The sequence below is a fragment of the Haemaphysalis longicornis genome, unplaced genomic scaffold, assembly GCF_048455015.1.
Source record: "Haemaphysalis longicornis isolate Haplotype H1 unplaced genomic scaffold, Haemaphysalis longicornis Haplotype H1 scaffold_81, whole genome shotgun sequence".
Taxonomy (NCBI): Eukaryota; Metazoa; Arthropoda; class Arachnida; order Ixodida; family Ixodidae; genus Haemaphysalis; species Haemaphysalis longicornis.
Window position 1 is genome coordinate 34,173 of NW_027526449.1, and position 18,931 is coordinate 53,103.

The following is an 18,931-nucleotide window of genomic DNA, read 5'->3' on the forward strand; positions in this document are numbered from 1 at the left end:
AGGCGTTGCGCTACTGAGCACGAGGTCGCGGGTTCGATTCCCGGCCGCGGCGGCCGCTTTTCTGATGGAGGCGAAAAGCAAAAACGCCCGTGTGTACGAGATTTCGGCGCACGATAAAGATCCCCAGGTGGTCGAAATTAATCCGGAGCCCTCCACTACGGCGCGCCTCATCGCCTGCGTTGCGTCGGCGCGTTAAACCCCCACAATCAATCACATTAACCACATAACGAACTTGGCTAACCGTGCTCTTGGCTACCTGCGCCGCAATCTTGGCCTAACCCCTCCCTCAATAAAATTACTTGCATACGTAACTTTCGTGCGGCCTAAATTAGAATATGCAAACGCTATCTTCGATCCTTACCAAACTTATTTGATCAACACCCTCGAATCTGTCCAAAATCGAGCCGCTCGATTTATTTTGTCTGATTACTCCCACTATTCAAGCGTTTCAGCGTTAAAAGCAGAACTTAACCTTCCTACACTTCAATCTCGCCGCAAAATAGCTCGACTGTGTCTTTACCACAAATTCTTCCACTCGCAACAACTTAGAAATCAGTACATCCAACTAGCCCACCGTATTTCCCGTACTAGTCACACCAATGCAGTCTATCCGGAACGTGCCCATACTAATTCATTTCAACAATCATTTTTCATACGCACATCCCGAGACTGGAATGACCTACCTGATGCAGTTGCTACAATCATTGACCAATCTCGTTTCAAGCACGCCATTGAAGAAATGCCGCCATAATTAGTGTACCCCTTCTGTTGCTGTCGGTACGTTGTTGTACCCTCCTTTCTAGTACTGTATCATACCCACCCCTTATATAGAAGTGCCGCTATAGTTACTGTACATCGTCTGTTGCCGTTACAATGTTGTTACCCTTTTTTACGAGTGCCGTGTCATGCCCACCCCTCATGTAATGTCCCAATGGGACCTTTGAGGAATCAATAAATCAAATCAAAAATCAACTCACAAGCATCCCTATAACCTCGAGAGTTGATGCTAAAAATACCAGCTTCTGTATCACTATTGCCTGCTCTTAAAACTACCCGCGATCGTGATCTCGGACACTTTGGGCACTGGCTGTCGTGAGACAGTTTTGAAGGATTTGAAAACCTTCGGCGATCATGGGATGGCGTAATTGTTTGATTTTAGGAGACGGGGTTCATGTACAAGGTCGATAGCCAGGATACTATAGGTAGGCAAAGAGAGAATAATGTTTTGACTGTGCCGAGTTAAAATTTTATACTTGCTTAAGAAAACTGAGAAGTAAGCGACACGCAAGAGTTCCTTTTTGACCATAAATTTGCGTCCGGAATTGGCTTTAAGTATTCTCCCTCAAGTCTGACTTAAACCCAGAGCCTGGCCTATAAATATGAAAACAAAAATATCACCAACCGTATTTAAGGGCCGGCCTTCCCACTAAAAGAAAAAGTATTCAGGGATACACTTTGCTGTTTAATCAATTGCGCGTTCACAACTTGACTATGCATCACCGCTATGAGATCCCCTACTGTTATTTTTAGCCATCACCTCACAGGGATTCCAAATCACGCCGCGCTATAAATTTTTATGTCAGTGAGATGCCAGCGCATCCAGAGTGAAAGCCAACTTGGATGTAACACCTGTTACGTCACGACGGACAATAGCACGCATGTGCTTATTCCATCAAATGTCCACGCAGCACGCTTCACCACGCATTAGTTATTCCACCTTAACAATTACCTTCGCGCTTATGTTATGTAAATAAAGTAAGCTTTATTTCTTGGAAAACTAAGACCTTCTTTCATTTCTTCATTCCCCGCACATTTAAAAACTAGAACCACCTTCGTTTTGATGTCGGTTCAATTAGCAACTCGTATTTTGTTCGCACCAATTTGTCTAATATTATCTCCTAGGTGTTTATGCCTAACAATGCATGGGTTTCCGCAAATTCCACATGTTTAAGGTACATTTTTTGTTTTATTCGGGTTCACCTTTGCAATGAATGCCAAAAAGTATTGTCTGGCAATACTAACTAGCCCAATGTATAAGTCATATTACATGCGAACTTCAGCCAAACTTCTCAAGTTGCAGCACTAAGATTGTAATCTTATTTACCTGTATACAGTTGATTTTCACAGGTGATAACTACTTCTATCATGTGGTCTGTACTGCAGTGTTTTATTTGTCTTACTGTATTTACCCACTCGCCTCTTCCATGCAATTGCCTGTGCGGTATTAATTTGACAAAAAAAGCAACCGAAATTGTTTGTGTGCGCGCTATCATAAAACATCTTCCCCCATTCGGTGACTACAGCTGCGTTCTTAAATTTGACCAGAGTACGGCTTTTGTGCAAACACTAGGCCCAGTCTTTGTCCGAGAAAACGAGGGTTTTCCTTGAAGTAAACGAAAATGTGTGCGTCGCGTGTCCCACCTGCAAGTTACGTTTCACAGCACACACTGAATTCGCGAAGCAGTAAAGGCGTTCCATTACTGCGCACGAAGCCGCGTTTTTGCTTCTAAGACACAATTGAGTAGTAGTGTAGGTTTGCCGATTAGGGCGGGCCGATAGGTGTTCTCAACGTACAGAGAAGCATCAAGCCATGCTGTTGTTGTTTGTAACCTGCATGTCCAAAACTGTTGCCGTTGCAGGAATTCCAATCTATGATTTTGCGCTCAGTATTACAACGGCTTTGTCACAGGCCAACCACGACAGCAATGCTGTCCATTTTAATTACTCGCATAAAAAAAGGGAAATGTATGTCGTTCGCTGCAGCCGTCCGCTATATATCAGGAAAATGCGCTCTTGCAAGCCACCAATGCCAGAAAATGCGTGTATGACAATACTAATACGTTAGCCAGTTTTGTCAACTGCAGCGACTCTTTTTTTGAAGCAGAGGCAAGCTGCAGCCTTTTGTTATATTTGTATATCAATGCACGCATACCATTAATTTGTTTTTTTTCTCATGGTAATTTACGGGATGACCTTCGCCCGTAAATTAGTCCCCTGACCTAGCGTTCGGAAAGCATGCGTATTCAATTGCGTTCAAGATGAATATTAGTCTGTTATACACAACGTTTTTTACATTCAGTGCCTTTTTCTAAGCCTAGAACACAGTGACGATGCCGCGGACTCGAAGATGGAATATTTTTCATTCGTTTTTAAACCATACTATGGATTAGGACCTTCTAATAGCGCAGCAGAAAAACACGGTGGTAGAAAAAGGAACTCCATGCAAGGGTCGTGCTTCTGCGGACATGGTTTACAATTACGCTAAAATTATTTTTGTGTAGTTCCTTTAAAGACCAGAAAGTGGGCAAATAAAAGCTTGACCATAACTAAATGCATCAAACTCTCCAGACCTGGACAGGAATAGCCACTGAATTCCACGTTGGAGGCGAAAAGCTATAGAAACACCTGCGCGAAAAGTCCTGTGATAATAACAGGACCCAAAGAAAAGAACGACTGCAAAAGTTCTATTTTTATGCTCCATTCAGTCTGATAGCTCGTTCATCCAGTTATAATAAGACAGTAGTGAATTTGACATCTTTTTGTCTGCAGCTACCTTCGGGAATCATTCAGTAAGCATCTGGTGATCGTCTTTGTATTGACGTAGCTTTTAGGCAGGTCCCTTTGTACAAAAACCGGTATATGGGCTGCTCTGGGCGGCAGTGAGAGGGGGCGTTTGTAGAGGGAACCAGGGAGCCCAAGGCAATGAAGAAATATCTGGACTTATTCGTGGCTTTAGTGGCCTTTGTAGGCTTGACAAAAGGTAAGTCTGTGTATTCTATATAGTTGATTTGTTTAAGGTTGAAAATTACAAAAAGGCAATTTTAATAGGACTTTTTACTTTAGAGTAAGTGAACGTAATATGTGGACTTTGTAAACGTATCTTTTTACACTGCTGGGAGATTAATGACTGATACTTTCACCGTGAAAGAGGCAAGGAAAGAAGGTTTTATGATCGAGTTGCTCAAGAAGCTGTTTCTGATCTTTTTTCACGTAATTTTGCCCTGATAAAAATTTTACTGGTTGGTTAGGCGAGCTAGGCAAAAGGTATAGAATGTAAAAAAAAAAGCCTTCTTTGCGGTATAATTTACAACCCCAAGCCACAGGCGTAGTTCATTGAAAGCGCATTGACGTGTGCGTCTGAAGTCGCAACGGTGACTGCAAAAAGTACTCAACTTGGCACAGGAATCTTGCTATATAAAGGCTTTGTGGAAAAAAACGCGACATATATCATCAGAACGCTAGTGAGGGAACTATTCCCAACACGGAAGAGTTCGAAAAGTAGTAAGCAGTTTTTGTAGCTATTAAGCGTAAAATTCAGAAGTCAATTTTTGTTCTGTATTCAACCATACAGTGTTGTGTGAGCAAACAGCCAACCGAACTTGCAGTAAATAGGAACTACCTGACAGAAATATTCTCTTCAAAATTAGCCCAATGCAAGGCTGAAATTTTCTCGTTAAAATATTTCCTACGCTGAAACATGCAAAAAAATTGAGGTTATGTATAACAAGTGCCAAGCTCAGAAAAAAATAGAAAATATCGCAGTGTATACATCTCCCCCTATTCTTCAAGTACCGACCATGATCTATTTCCGGAGGTGTTGAAACTAAAGAAATGACTACTGCATTTATTTTCTGACAAGCATGGCACTTTGATCCACCATCTTGCCTATGCTCCATGCACTGCGACTTTGATACAACGTTATCGTACTACTCAGTCTGGCTTTGGTTTTTTGTTGTCGATTATCCGCAGTGTCGCTTGTCCCAAGTCTTGCTTTTGTATCGAACGCAACTCAAAATTCAGAAAGTTCTATACAGTTCTGGTACTACTTTTGGTTAGAAAGGGTGAAAAATAGTTTGAAGTAATTGAACCAGGATAAAATATGATGATATAAAATAATTTGCATTGCACTTTGAAAGTAGGTACGTCATTGATTACTTGCATTATCCTGAAAATAGCTAGGTGTTTACTTTTGGTGCTGATACTCAGAGGGCAAGGAAAATGCCCCTTTGACGTAAAAATGCGAAGTTCCGCTTGTAGGTGGGTGCAAATATGCTGTTTAAAAAAAGAATACAAAAACACAAAGAAGACACAGGGACATATATACGACCATCGGTGTAAAAAAATATGCTTGTTGCGGGCACACTCACAGTAAAAATTTCATTCCCCATTTGCATGGTATGAAGGCACGGACGCTATGTTCCCTCGATTGAGTATTCCCGCGTATTCGCGGGAAGCGTGAAATATTCTAAGTATCAATAAATCTTCCTCGTAAACCGTAAGTATTTCACGCCAGTTTTTTAATGTATTGGAAAGTTTCTAACAGCACTGCATATTCCATAGCTCAACCATTTGCCACTCAACGACGCATGCCATTCGCGAGCAACCTTTAGAAGCACGTTATGAGGCGGTATTAGGCGGAGTATTGGACAAAACCTATATTGCCCTAGGAGGACACGAACCAGGCTTTTATTATCCGGGGTTATTACAAAGACATTGACAAAAGTACGATGACACTACAACTGATTAGACAGATATTTCAACGCAAAAGTAACTTCTATACTACGCCGGCTTATGAAATTTAGGGTCCAGTTCTGGAAAATCGCACTTACATCTCTTAATTAGTCAACATACGCTTGGGCAAGTTAGTTTTGTGTAGTGTTGTTTCACACCACAACCAACAGGGACGAGGCCAAGAAGCGCTTAAATCTCAACAAAATGTTTTGCTGTTACGTTTGGCATGTAAACAAAGCAGACATGATGACATCAAAACCAAGAAAATGACGCGTAACAAGTGAGAACAAATAAACAAACCTGATGACTGTCCGGCCGCTTTTCGCTTACAAATTGTTGGTTCACGCAATTTCTTTAGCCGACATCGCGGCAGAAGGGACGTTCACGCGTCTTTTTTCATTGCTGTTGTGGTGCCAATTTGGTGCCTTAAGATAGGTTTTTCCCCGTAGTTACTGTAACGTATGCCACGATGACTTTTGGTTGATTTTCCCACGCCGTAATTACATCCTCTTAATTTGTCATACACGCATCTCCCCGTTTGTCAAACATATTTCTTGTCAAACGATAAAGAGACGATATAACCAAAGTTTGGACACAATCTTTCCAATATTATTCACAGCATGTTTACAACAAGTATTCAGAACAATGGATTGAGAACAAGTGGGAGTAAGTGGTAACGGAGAATACCGCGGGAACCTCAGATTTGCTGGGTGGACGAATTGCAAAGCATGCTTACCGCACTTGACAAAGTAAATCCGTGGGCCTGAAAATTAATACGCAGAGTAATGATCAATAACCTCGGGACAGCACAGCGGTTTGAGATAGGTGGCGGAGCAGTGAAATTGGTAAGCAAAGATATCTACTTAGGCCAAGTTGTGACCCCGTATTCGAACCATAAGGCAGAGATAATCAGAAGGATAAGAATGGGGTGGAGTGTATTCGGCAGGCATTCTAAGATAATGAATGGCAGCCTAGCATTGTCCCTGAAGAAGAAAGTGTATGACAGCTGCATCTTACCGGTACTCACCTACCGGGCAGAAACTTGGAGGCTCACTAAGAGGGTTCAAAACACATGTAATGAACCACAGTTGTTAGCTGTGCAGTTTTGTGTGCAGGCGGGATCAACTGGTGGTTCTATATTACCTTTTCTACACAGCTTCACAAGCGCATCCGGCACAGAAAACGCAACCTCAACTTGGGCACGTGGAGCAATCTTTAATATATGATAGCAATATATGACAGCACTACACTTTTTCCCTCATTGTTTTTTGCTGGTCGTATTTTTTGCCTTCGTCTTCTTAAGCAGCCCATCTGCAACTCCATTGGTGGAAGTTGTCGAAGTCGTGCCTAAGCTATTCACTTCATGACGTTCGTATTCTCACTGAGCCAAAATTTATTCAGCCACAGAAAAGGCTTCGTATAGTGTTGGCATGTTTTTTTTGGTGGTGTTTGATTACTGATCGACTATAAAAATCACACATATTTTCTGGGAGCCGGGAATAAGTGCTGCCGAATACACATCCTTGGGCGTACTGAACTAGTCTTTCATCTTGACCGAGCATTGTGTCCTTCGTCCGCTAAGTGGACGTCAGTTCAGGGCGAACGACAGGATCTGTCGTTGGCGGAGGATCTGTCATTGGCGGAGGGATGATGCGCTTTCCGTTGAGACTGAAAAACCAAAATATCTAAGCACCCGAGCCAGAAATATCCTTCTGAAATTCAGAGAATTTTCTAATGTTGCCTAGCATTCTGGTGCTGCTCATCTAGAGTTTGAGTTCTTCACAGCCAAATACGGCTCTGATTAGGTGAATACGTTGAATAATTGTAGTACTTTGAGCGTTCTTTTTTTCGCATTGAATGTAAATATATATCATTAGAGCGATGAAGTACCGTTACTTTCCTAATTATCCTTTTTCGAAAATGCAAGTTGTGCTGAAAAGTTGGTTGGTTTAGCTATTTTTTTATCCGCATTCGAAGCGTTCTTTTGCGGACTTTTTTTGCTTATTCATCCTGGGGGAGTTGTATAAGATGGATATTTTTGATTTTGTCAAATTATTCTTGAAAATTTTTTGTTGCTTGTTTTTCTATTTCTAGGTTTTTCAAAATTCAGTCTGACCAGTCAACTCAATCAACAGTAGTATAACTATTCAACGGGTTACTTTCGCCAAATCTGTATTTTTGTGGAAATGCAGGGCTTCACACGGTTCTGCGTTATTGCTATCCATTTGTATTTGGAGCGTTTTTTGAGGACTTTGTTTATTCTTCGGTGTTGGGGAAATTTACAAGACGCATATTTCTGAATTTGTGGGATTGTTTTTACGAAAATTTTTAGTAGTTTGATTTTTTTTGGTGTTACAAAATTCTACCCGACCAATTATTTCCATTCACAAGCATATAACGAGTAAAGGTGTCGCTTTCGCCAAATCTGCAATTTTGTGGGAATGCAGGGCGTTACAGTATCCTGGCTGTGGGGGTACTTGGCGAAGAATGCTACGGATTAGAAAATTTTGCCGCGATTTTGCGTGCTTTGTAATTTTTGCCTTACATCAGGAATCCGTAGTCATTAACAACCGAGTGGGCCACCGTGTTTCGGCATCAAAAATGGAATTTGGTTCTCAGCACCATTTCAGACGTGAATGCTTCCTTGATGAGTACAGACAGCTGGAAAAGTGGGTAGACGAACATAAGGGCAACAGCAATATGTAAGCCGTTTGTAATATGTAAACAATATGCTCCTATTTTGCTTCCGATTTCATGAACACGTTGGGAGCATTAATATTCAGTTCATTTGGCACAATTTAACATTTTCTTATGTGGAGTTTATGGTGTGGCTGCATTGGCGTTTCTGGAAAAACCAATTAAGAAAACATAACTTTTAAGGGATTCGTCTTTACATCAAAGTTAGCAAGCAAAATTTACAAACGTTCTCAACACCCGCGACATACCGCCTAAAAGGGGCCATGCAGAAAAAACACAAGTTTGGTTTATTCGAAAGATTACCTCGTTAGAATCATACTGGCACCACTTTTAATGGAAACATTGCTAAATTAAGCTATATCATTAGGAAAAAAAGAATGGCCATAAAACCCACTAGCTCATTTCCCGAAATAGAACCTACGATGTTGTGACGAGCCCTTTACGGGCTGGGTCACTGTTTCCTGTTTGGGTGGCTCCTTGCAGAGTTGAGAGGAAAAACGACACGGGCACGACCTTCTTTGCAGTAAACCAAATTCCTACATGACGCATAATGTTTGCGTGCGCATATGCAATCTCTGGCCATTTTTAGCGCCCGTTAGCAGCCCGTGGAATCGCTGTCTTATGAATTCGCAAGTGACCTATCGTTGTCAGCTACAATATACAGCCGTTTCCGCCTTCATGCGAGTGCGTCCACACACCGTCGCTGCAGCCGATGGGCTGCAGCAGATGGCGGAGGAAGCCGCTTTCTAGGCGTCGTTCGCGATGCATGCCGGGATTGAATCCCGGTGCTCCGATGACTATCTCGGTAGTCTAGTTCACTGTACTCCCGGTGCGCGGCGGGGTCACCAAAAATTGTCCCGCGACGGTGCGCCCTGGTTTATTGAGGACAGATGGTGCGGAACAGTGCGATATATTGAGGATGCTATGACACAACGCTGACCAACTGGTATAAGCGGCACGGTCACTTATATGACCATGTTTGTCGACTCATACGTTACGTTATGCGGGAGGATTAATAGGAACCCTAATGAATATACGGCAGGTATAGCAGTCTGGCTACAAGCAAATTGCGAACACGGGCACTTAAGCGGTACTGCAGCACCCTCTATGAAAGTGGGTGATAAACAAGATAACCAAACGGCGGTCTGTGAGATAGCAGCAGCCGACGTCATCAGGCTATCCTTAGCGTTAAAGCTCTACTCAGGATACGTCATTGTCGACGTCACGAAAACACACGATTTATTGAAAGAATTGAAATTTTTGCTTCGAATGATTAAGTTCTCACTGAATAAAGCGTCGTTTGCTGCCGTACAAGCGCTGACGCCACTATGAAACATTAAATTTTTCGAATGAAACAAACGCGTTCTTTCTGCATGGCCCCTTTAATGTTCGGGCATCCTAGAATATTACAGCTCTTGTACAGGCTCAAAAAGGGGGGCTGCATTTTTGAATTGATTGGCATGTACTGCACGTAAGGCAGCTAATTTGGGATAATAAAATTTATAGTAAGAGCTCATTATGGATAACAATGCATAGACAAATCACCAGCGTTTTCTGTTGCCGTCCCTCAGCAACTGTTCCGATGCCACCATAGAAATTGGGAATTGTGAGAGGAGAGTTTCTACACAAAGGAAAGTTTATTGCTTACAAAAAGAAAAGCTAAACAGTGCGGATGGCGTGTATTCATATTCCTACCAAATGGAAAGCAAACCTTCATACACTGATTGTACAGTGCAACCAATTTCGTGAAAACAGAATTTTTTGAATAGTTTTATACGCTTTATTTTGAAGTATTTATGTGTCCTAAACTACTTCGGTGGAGCCATTTTCTAGATGTTGCATGTTCTGAGGTGCAGAAACCTTGCAGAGACATTGGCATTCTTTTTCACATATATCTCGCCGTCCAGTTGCACATCTGGTGAGAAGGCGTGATTTGAAAGCAACCAAATGGTTTCTGCCCTTCCTATAGATGTATCTGCATTTTTAATAAGTCTCAGTTCCTCCTTTTTTGCAAATGAGCTGGTTATAAATGAAATCTGATTCTAAATGTGCTTACCCAGTTTTTTGTTTTTTTTTTGTCACAGGAAACAGCCCCGGGAGATTTTATCGACCGCAAACACAACTACAACTACAACCTCAAGGGCAACCACAACAAATGTCAGTATTCCAAGTGTCGCAGCCACCGCAACAAATGCCACAACAACAGCCACAACGAATACTCCAACCACCATCACAAATGCTACCGCAACCGCAACAACCACTACACATTCAGCAGCAGGAACTACAGCAACAGCAGCAGCAACTACAACAACTACAGCAAGCAGAAATGCAGCAGGAGCAACAGCAGCAACTACAACAGGACCAAAAGCCACAACTGCAACTACAGCAAGTACAAATGCAGGAGCAACAACGGCAACAACTGCAACAACCACTGCGACAACTACCGCAACAGCTAAAGCAAGCGCAATTGACACAGCAGCAACAGCTGCAACTACAACAGCAGCAGCAGCAACAACAACTACAACCACAGCAGCAAGCACAATTACAGCAGCAACAGCAGGAGCAATTACAACAACAGCAACAACTACCGCAACAGCTACTGGAAGCCCAAATGATAGAGCAGCAGCAGCAACTACGACAGCAGCAACAATCGCAACTAAGAATACAGCAGCAAGAACAGCTACTACCAATGCAGCAGCAACTACAACAGCAGCAACAACTAGAACAACAACAGCCAGCACAAATGCAGCAGCAGCAACAGGAGCATCTGCAACAACACCAGCAACTACCGCAACAACTTCAGCAAGTACAAATGACGCAGCAGCCAGAACAGCAGCAACTACAACAGCAGGAGCAATTACAACAACAGCAGCAACAACTACCTCAACAACTGCAGCAAGCACAAACGATGCAGCAGCAGCAACTACAACAGCAGCAGCAACAGCAACTAAGAATACAGCAGCAAGAACAGCAGCTACGAATACAGCAGCAACTACCGCAACAACCTGAGCAAGCACAAATGATGCAGCAGCAACCACAGCAACTACTACAACAGCAGCAGCAGCAGCAACAGCAACTACGAATACAGCAAGCAGCACAGCAGCAACTACAACAGCAACAACAGCAACAACAGCAACACCAACTACAACAACAACAGCAAGCACAAATACAGCTGCAACAACAGGAACAACTACAACAACAGCAGCAACAACAACTAGCGCAACAACCACAGCCAACACAAATACAGCAGCAACAAGAGGAACAACTACAACAACAGCAGCAGCAACAACAACAAGCACAACTACAGCCAATACAAATGCAGCAGCAGCAACAACTACCACAAACACAACGACCTCCCATTTTAACCCCTCCGGGCTTTGAAGGTCAACTTGGCGGAAACCGCGGAGCAAGCACGGGCAATGCCTTTGGTGGAGGTCCTAGTGGAGGCCTTGGCCCAGTCCGAGGAGGCGGTCTTCCTGGACGGCTGATGAGAGGAAATCAACCGACCGGCACAGGTACTGCAGGAGGTATAGCAAAGGCGTGCCCACGGGTGTGCTGGTGCAGATATAGGAAAACTATTTATGAAACTGGCACATAAAATGGAGGATAGTTTCCAAACGGCGTGGCAACTGGTGGAATCAGAAGTGGTCCTAGCTTTCACTCCTTAGGTGGTGGCAACAGTGGTGGCCCGAGTAACTTCGCCTTAGGTCAGTAAAACGTCATGTCGTGAATCCACAAAGTGTCAATCAGTTATCGAATATTGAAAAGCTCTTTAGGCGTCGCTGAGCCTGAAACCGTTCGCTGGGGCAGTTTTGCAATGTAATGTCATGCTTATATTCAGAAAAAGTCAGAAATAATGGTGCCATGGCCATTTTTTAGATGCGACCTGCCTGAACTCGTGGATATCGGGTGCCGAAGTAATTTCTTTAGATTTGGCTTTTTTGCCTAATTTCGGCATTACTGCACTGGATTGCGCTGCTTTTGATGCCCGTTTATCAAGCGTGGTGTCCTAATCGTCTCGCCCACACTCAGTGCTATTTCATCTTTTTCTCAGTTGATTGCACTTATTATGAGCACGTTTGCGCTGATGTTTATCGCACCAGCACCAGCGCCATCATCTGTATCCTGGTGGTTCAGGTCGTCATTTCTACTGGGAAAAATGCCATGCTCATGACGACCTCTGTTCATAACATTCAATTCATGTGAGAGTCGGCGCCCTGACCGAAAAAGGAACTGCCATGTTAATCACGGTTCAAACCACGGGTGCCCACACACAGAAAGCTCTTGGTAATGTCATAACAAATGCAAAGACCACGAACAGTTTAAGCAGCGCAAATGTCAAAACGTCAGTCGCTTTTACTGTAACCGACTGATCAGGTTGTAGAAGATGAAAAAGCAAGGAGGAATTGAAGCATTAATGAGGGCAATCTTCCTTTACGCCTTGTCTCAGTGTCAGCCCTTTAGACCATTGGCACGGCACGCCGCGTGAAGTGGGTGATAAGGGCTGAAAAGTCAACACTTTTTCGTCGATGCCACAGCGGGAGCTATGGGAAATTTTATTAGGAAAGGTGCTGTGCTCACAGTGGCCTCCATCTCGTGCAAGGCACCTATTGGCTGCAATACCACAGAACCACGGGCCAGGTGGTTAGCACTAATGGCGGTAACGCGCGCGCCCTACATGTTGGGGAAAAGGGGGAGAAAGAATTCGATTTCAGCCGCTGAAGAATAATTTTAACTAAAGAAAGTTCATACCAATTTTACGATCCTTCAGTTTTTTACAGGGCATAGAGGGCATTTGCGGGAGGTTGAGCTGGTTATTTGCACAATGTACGCTAAAATGGGCTGACGAAAGTTTTACGTTGCCTGTTTCTTTACAGCAAATGGTGCACTTGGACAAGGCGGGGCAGCAGCAGGACGAGAATTACTACAGCAACAGCCACAACAAGGGCAAGCACTACTTCTACGACAACAACGAGAACAGGAACTACAGCAACAGCAACAAGTACAACTACGACAACAGCAGCAGCAACAACAACAGCAGCAACTACAACAGCAACTAGTACAGCAACAAATACAACAGCAACAGGAACAACAACTACAGCAGCAACAACCACAACAACCAAGATTAGGCACCCAAGGCTATCGACGTGGACCGGCCAGAACGTCCAGAGGGCGATTGAGCAATGATTATGTTGGCAGCCTTCGTACTGAATTAGTGTCTAATGTTGGCGGAGGACTGAGTGGAGGAAGAGGCGGCGGAAGTTTCAGTAGTGGCCCACCCGGAAGCATTGGAAGGTCAGCGGCTGCTGGTGGTGTGGGAGAAGTTTCGGCAATCCCGAACGGTGGGACACCTGTCCGTGCTGGAGGTGGCATGGCCGTCGTCAATTCAGGTGAGAAAATGTCTTGTGTTGCGGGTCCACTTAGCCGTTGAAACCATTGTCTAGAGAGCAATCAGGGACTACAGGGTTCTGCAGTATTACAAATAATGTCCGGGCATGTTTTAAAATTAACCTTGACAACGTCAACAGAGTAACGTACACACAGACGTAAGGCCCGCGCTGTTCTGATTTTGTTGTCATGAGTTTCTAGTTCATCGTATATTTTATCTTAGCATAAGGTATTGCTACCTTGGAACTTTATCTTTTCCGAGTATTGTGGAGTGAAGCATTTTAAGTTTGGCTTTTCCAGCCTGAAAGGGTCGAAGAGGGCCAAACGTAGTTTATTTAGATGATTTCCACATGAGTGTCAAAACAAATAGAAGTAGATTTAGAATGTTGGCACGTTATCAGGAACTAGAGGGGTAACAGTCGACAGCACTTTAGCTTTGGTCACATGGCTAAACACCTTTTGCGAAATCTTCATTGTTTCCAGCGATAACAGGCTATAAAGACTCATTTATGGAGTGTCTCTCAATATATTATGAAGAGTGCATGGATGGTAATAAAATTTCGAAAATCAGGTATTCCTATTAATGGAAGGCTGCCGGAACATGCCTGTGAGCGCCAGCAGCTGCTGCTCTCCGGATTGAGAAGGTGCGCAAAAGGAAGGTGATAAGGACGTGGGATAAGGATATCTAGCTCTGTCCCATCCTCCATTAATTACGAAGCAGAGCGTTTAGCAAAAGAAGTCGGTCTAGTGAAGAAACCTTTTCTGAACTGGAATACCTCTCAAATAATAATGAAATGTCCTAAGTTGAGGCAATGCGATGTCTGAACAACACAGGTGGGCATTAACGTGTCAAAAACCAGAGATATTATATGGTATAGAGTGCACTCAAGGATGACTAACTGTGTGTGTGTGGGGTATTTCGTATAATAACCATTTCGCAGGATTTTCAGGAATTCTACCGTGTAACGTATCAGCACTTTTGTATCAGGCCTTATGGCTTTGTATCAGCGCTTAGCTTCCCGACGAAATGAGGTCGTCGATAGTTTTCTATCGGAATATTGATTAGCCTACCACTAAGATGTCCTCATTGTGAGCGACAGTAATCGAATGCTTCAACAAAACTTGAGAGACCAAAAGAACAGGAACATGCTATGGGAAACTGCTTGAAGTGTGCGGACAGGCGACGAGTACACTGGCACGAGTGCCCACCGCGAATTATGTTTCTTCCACTGTCCTATAAACATTCCTTGTCATCAGCAGAGAGTGGCTGTTTGTTTTAATGGATACGATATAACGACTCCAATTCACTGAATGTGTTCATTGCATCGATTGTGAGTGCATGAAGAGAAGTTTAAGTTTGGGTCTTTCGTGGTTCGGCATTAGTGCTATATAAAAATTTTATCAGAAAGAATCATTTTTTTATAAATGAAGTCTTCCCTTCTATTTAGATGATAAAAGGCTACTTACCTTTCAACAACCCCACGTAAAAAACCCTGTCGAATGTTCGGGCTCAACAAATAAATTGCAATCCGCATCACTGCTTCCAAAAGCTCCCGCACTTCGCTTCTAATCTGTAGCAAAAATATACCACATACTAAATGACTATTAAAATAATTAAAGAACTTAAAATGCTAGAATTTTTCATAGTGCGTTTACAGAATATTATTAACATTTAGTGTACCTCCCTCAGTTATTCTTGATATTTAACAGTGAAACCCGTGATGCACCATTAAACTATATTTTAGGCCTATGGATAAGTAATGGTTACTGAAACAAGATATAGGAAAAAGCTAGTTCTGTGGTTTTAAACTCCTGCCGTATAAAATAGGGCTCCTTGGAAATATTTATGGTATATAACAACTTTCTACGGAAACACGCGAAACGTCGGGTGGGTGTAAACGTGTTTTGAGGGTACTTTCCTGGTTTTTATAAGGCCGAATTGCGAAACTTGAGTGTGTTTTTTGTTTATATGCTTGAATGCCTTGAAATGGCATTGGTGTATTTTGTCACGCGAGATTAGAGCACCGATTTCACTTCTTTTTTGAGGCGCAAGTTTAACCAAAGAGAAGTGATTGCGCGCTGATATGTTCGGGTCTTCATTTGCAATTAAGCCCTAACTGTATGGCAAATTTGTGCGGTCGGTTATAAATCGACTTGCTTTCGAATGTGCCTAAAACAGCTTGCGTTTTCTGTTTGTTAACAGGATCCAACCCGGTAGGAGGTGGCGCTACACAAGCAACGCCGCAACTACAACCGCAAATACAAATACAGCAGCAGCAATTTCAGCAACGACGACAACATCTACAGCTACAGCAACAGCAACTAGTGGAACGACAACGACGACGACAACAACAACAACAACAACAACAACAACAACAACAACAACAACAACAACAACAACAACAACAACAGCAACAACAACAACAACAACAACAGCAACTACAGCAACAGCAATTGAAACAACAGCAGCAACTGCAACAACAACTGCCACAACAGCAGCAGCAACTACGACAACAACCGGAACAGCAGCAGCCACAGCGACAGCAGCTACTGCTGCAACAACGACAGCAGCAGCAACAACAAGAACAACGAAGTTTAAATGGTCAAGGCTATCAAAACACACCTGTGGGAAGCTTTGGACAAGGTTTGGGCAGTGTCTCCAATGTAGGCTTTGGTCGAAGGAGAGACGTCACGTCCAGTTTTAATGGAAGAATGAATAATGGAGAAAGTACCCGCTTGGGTTTTGGCGGAAGCACTCTCGGAGGCCGTAATATTCCTACATCCAGTAATAATTTTGGAGGAGCTGGCAGAAACTTGCCCACGGGGCCTGCTAGTCACCTGTCAAATGGTATGGGACGTGAAAGCAGTGGAGTTGGTTCGGTCCGTGGCACATTTGGTGCCGGCAACAAAGGGAACCCAAGCCAAACTTCAGGTGAGTACAATTTTGAAGTACTATATGACCGAGTGACATACAGTTATCGAACGCTGCTTGTAAGGCTTTATGGGCCCACTGGAGCAGAATTATTAGCAGGAGTGGTTGTTTGGATTATTACAACTTGGGCTTGGAACCTAGGGATGGGTAATTTTTTCTTATAGCTGTCGTTTTTACAGCATCTGTTTCGGCTTTTAATGACGGTATTGTAACTGAGCACGAGGGAGCTTTTAGTCTATATCTCGGGGAAGAATTTAACAGAGCGTCTCATTATTCTTATGAAAGCAGAAACAATCCGCGATGGAGGTTATTTCTGGGTTTTACGAGGGCAAAAAATTAAGTTCAGCGTCTGTACATCTCCCTCTCATATTTACACCGAGAGTGGGAGCAGTTAACAGAACCTAAACTTATGTGATGCAGACGGGATAACCTTTTCAAAAATTCAGGTAGTTTGCAGCTATACAAATAACGCTCCAAAGCATATTTGCAAGTGCTAATGAAAATAGTGAGCAGGATTGCTCGAGGGAGCTAGCCGTGCAGAATTTTAGAGACCTTTTGGGGTTCGCTGGCTTGACGGGAAGCTTGAATTGGGCCTTTCAAAGTCATTTTTTTTGTTGTTGGCCGTGTTTAAACCTACAACGAATCATGAAAAAATGTCGTACGACAACTCCGAGGATTACTTATGTTGACAAGAAAAATTGGCGTGTATACTATTCTAAGGTAGTACATTTCGTTAATCTGGTACAAAGACATTGGCCAGAAGAAGTTGGAAGAAGTTAGGGCTCTAGCCCTAAAATGCCATCAATGATTCAGACAAAAAGGAGCTAACAAGCCTCATTAAAATTCTTCCCTATAGACTCGAATGTTTTTATATATCACTCAGTTATCATTTCAGCAAATTCCGGCTTGTTTTAATCGCCCTTATTTGTTTATCGCAATACAATAAACAATTGTGATATAACTGACACTTACACCTTGTGGCAAACAAAAATGTTCCTCCAGACGGAACGAACTTTAGATTGCTTCAGCCGTTGCAGCCAAATATTGTCATTACGCCATAGAACTACGCAGTGTTCTCCCAGTAAACGAGACTTATTAGAGAGAACTTGTGCTCCACAAAGAGCGTACACAGAATACGCAAGCGGAGATGAAGCAGTAACCAATGTGGCGTACACAGAAAGCGTTGGCGAAAAGGTATGCCGCGGATTTTTCCCTGCGCGCATTTATCTCTCCGTGTAAATCTTCCCGAAATCAACGAATTACACTGAACACTAGCGATCCCAGACGAACATTTCAGTCTTTTGACGACAGGGTTAAACGCCCCCTCTACCAAAAATATGAGGGAAGCTCACACTAACGCGTAAGACCTGAAGGCAGCGAGGCTGCCGCGGTGGCCGCATTTCTGATGGAGCCGAAAAGCAAAAACGCCCGTGTGTACGAGATTTTGGAGCTCGTTAAAGATCCCCAGGTGGTCAAAATTAATCCGGAGCTGTCCAAATCTGCGCGCCTCATCGCCTGCGTTACGGCGGTGCGTTAAACCCTACAATCAATCAATCAATCAATCAATCAATCAATCAATCAATCAATCAATCAATCAATCAATCAATCAATCAATCAATCAATCAATCAATCAATCAATCAATCAATCAATCAATCAATCAATCAATCAATCAATCAATCAATCAACGAAGCTGTACGCAACCTTCATGACCATCACGATGGTTTAAGTCCACAATCGCAGCCGATTAGCGTGTTCGTGGCTGCAAGGACCATTTCTTTTTCTTTGCTGGTATAAGTGTTAGATTCCTACATTTAGGTAAGTGACTGGTCACAAAACTTGTGTGCATTAGCATGTTTCACCACTCTGACACCGTTGAGTTGGAGGTGCATTTATCAATCATCATCGAGTGTAGCTGAACGCGGTGCAACTCAGTTAAACACTTCAAATAATTATTTTTCTCCCCCGGTGATTACTTCCATTTCCAGTAGTGGTGGTTGTTGTGGAGCCAATGCTGGAAGTACATCGTCGTGTCGTCTACTTTTACACGCAGGCGTTCTCTTCATAGTGCCTTGCGATCGCCATGGTAGACCGGCAGTGGCTGACACAAGTGATTTATTTGAGGAGTGCCGAAGTTTTAATAGATGAGATCTATGGAAGTTCCACGAACAGTAGTAGGTAGATTACCCCATTTCTGGTTAAGGCAACTCATACTGAACTCGATCCTTCATGTGTCCCATACTCATACTGAACAGATCCAGCCACGTGTCCCCCTTTCTCTTCACGTAAAAGTCTCGCGTCACTAGAACGGGTGCACATTCCTGTTCGTACATGTGTCTGAGCTTCAATGCGAAGAACGTTTTAGCTTTCTCTTGAGTAGTGTGAGGCGCAACGTAGAGTACGAG

The 18,931-nt window shown here is 43.2% G+C and overlaps 1 protein-coding gene across 1 annotated transcript in view; it reads left to right on the forward strand.

Annotated features, from left to right (window-relative positions):
- The first annotated feature begins 3,640 nt into the window (after nt 1-3,640).
- Nucleotides 3,641-18,931, forward strand: part of LOC144150943 (uncharacterized) — a 48,285-nt gene continuing 32,994 nt past the window's right edge. The window contains exons 1-4 of the mRNA XM_077682250.1: nt 3,641-3,760; nt 10,293-11,723; nt 13,086-13,598; nt 15,800-16,528. Of these exons, the coding sequence (XP_077538376.1) occupies nt 3,703-3,760; nt 10,293-11,723; nt 13,086-13,598; nt 15,800-16,528 (2,731 nt within the window). The 5' untranslated portion in view covers nt 3,641-3,702. The remainder of the gene's footprint in view (nt 3,761-10,292; nt 11,724-13,085; nt 13,599-15,799; nt 16,529-18,931) is intronic.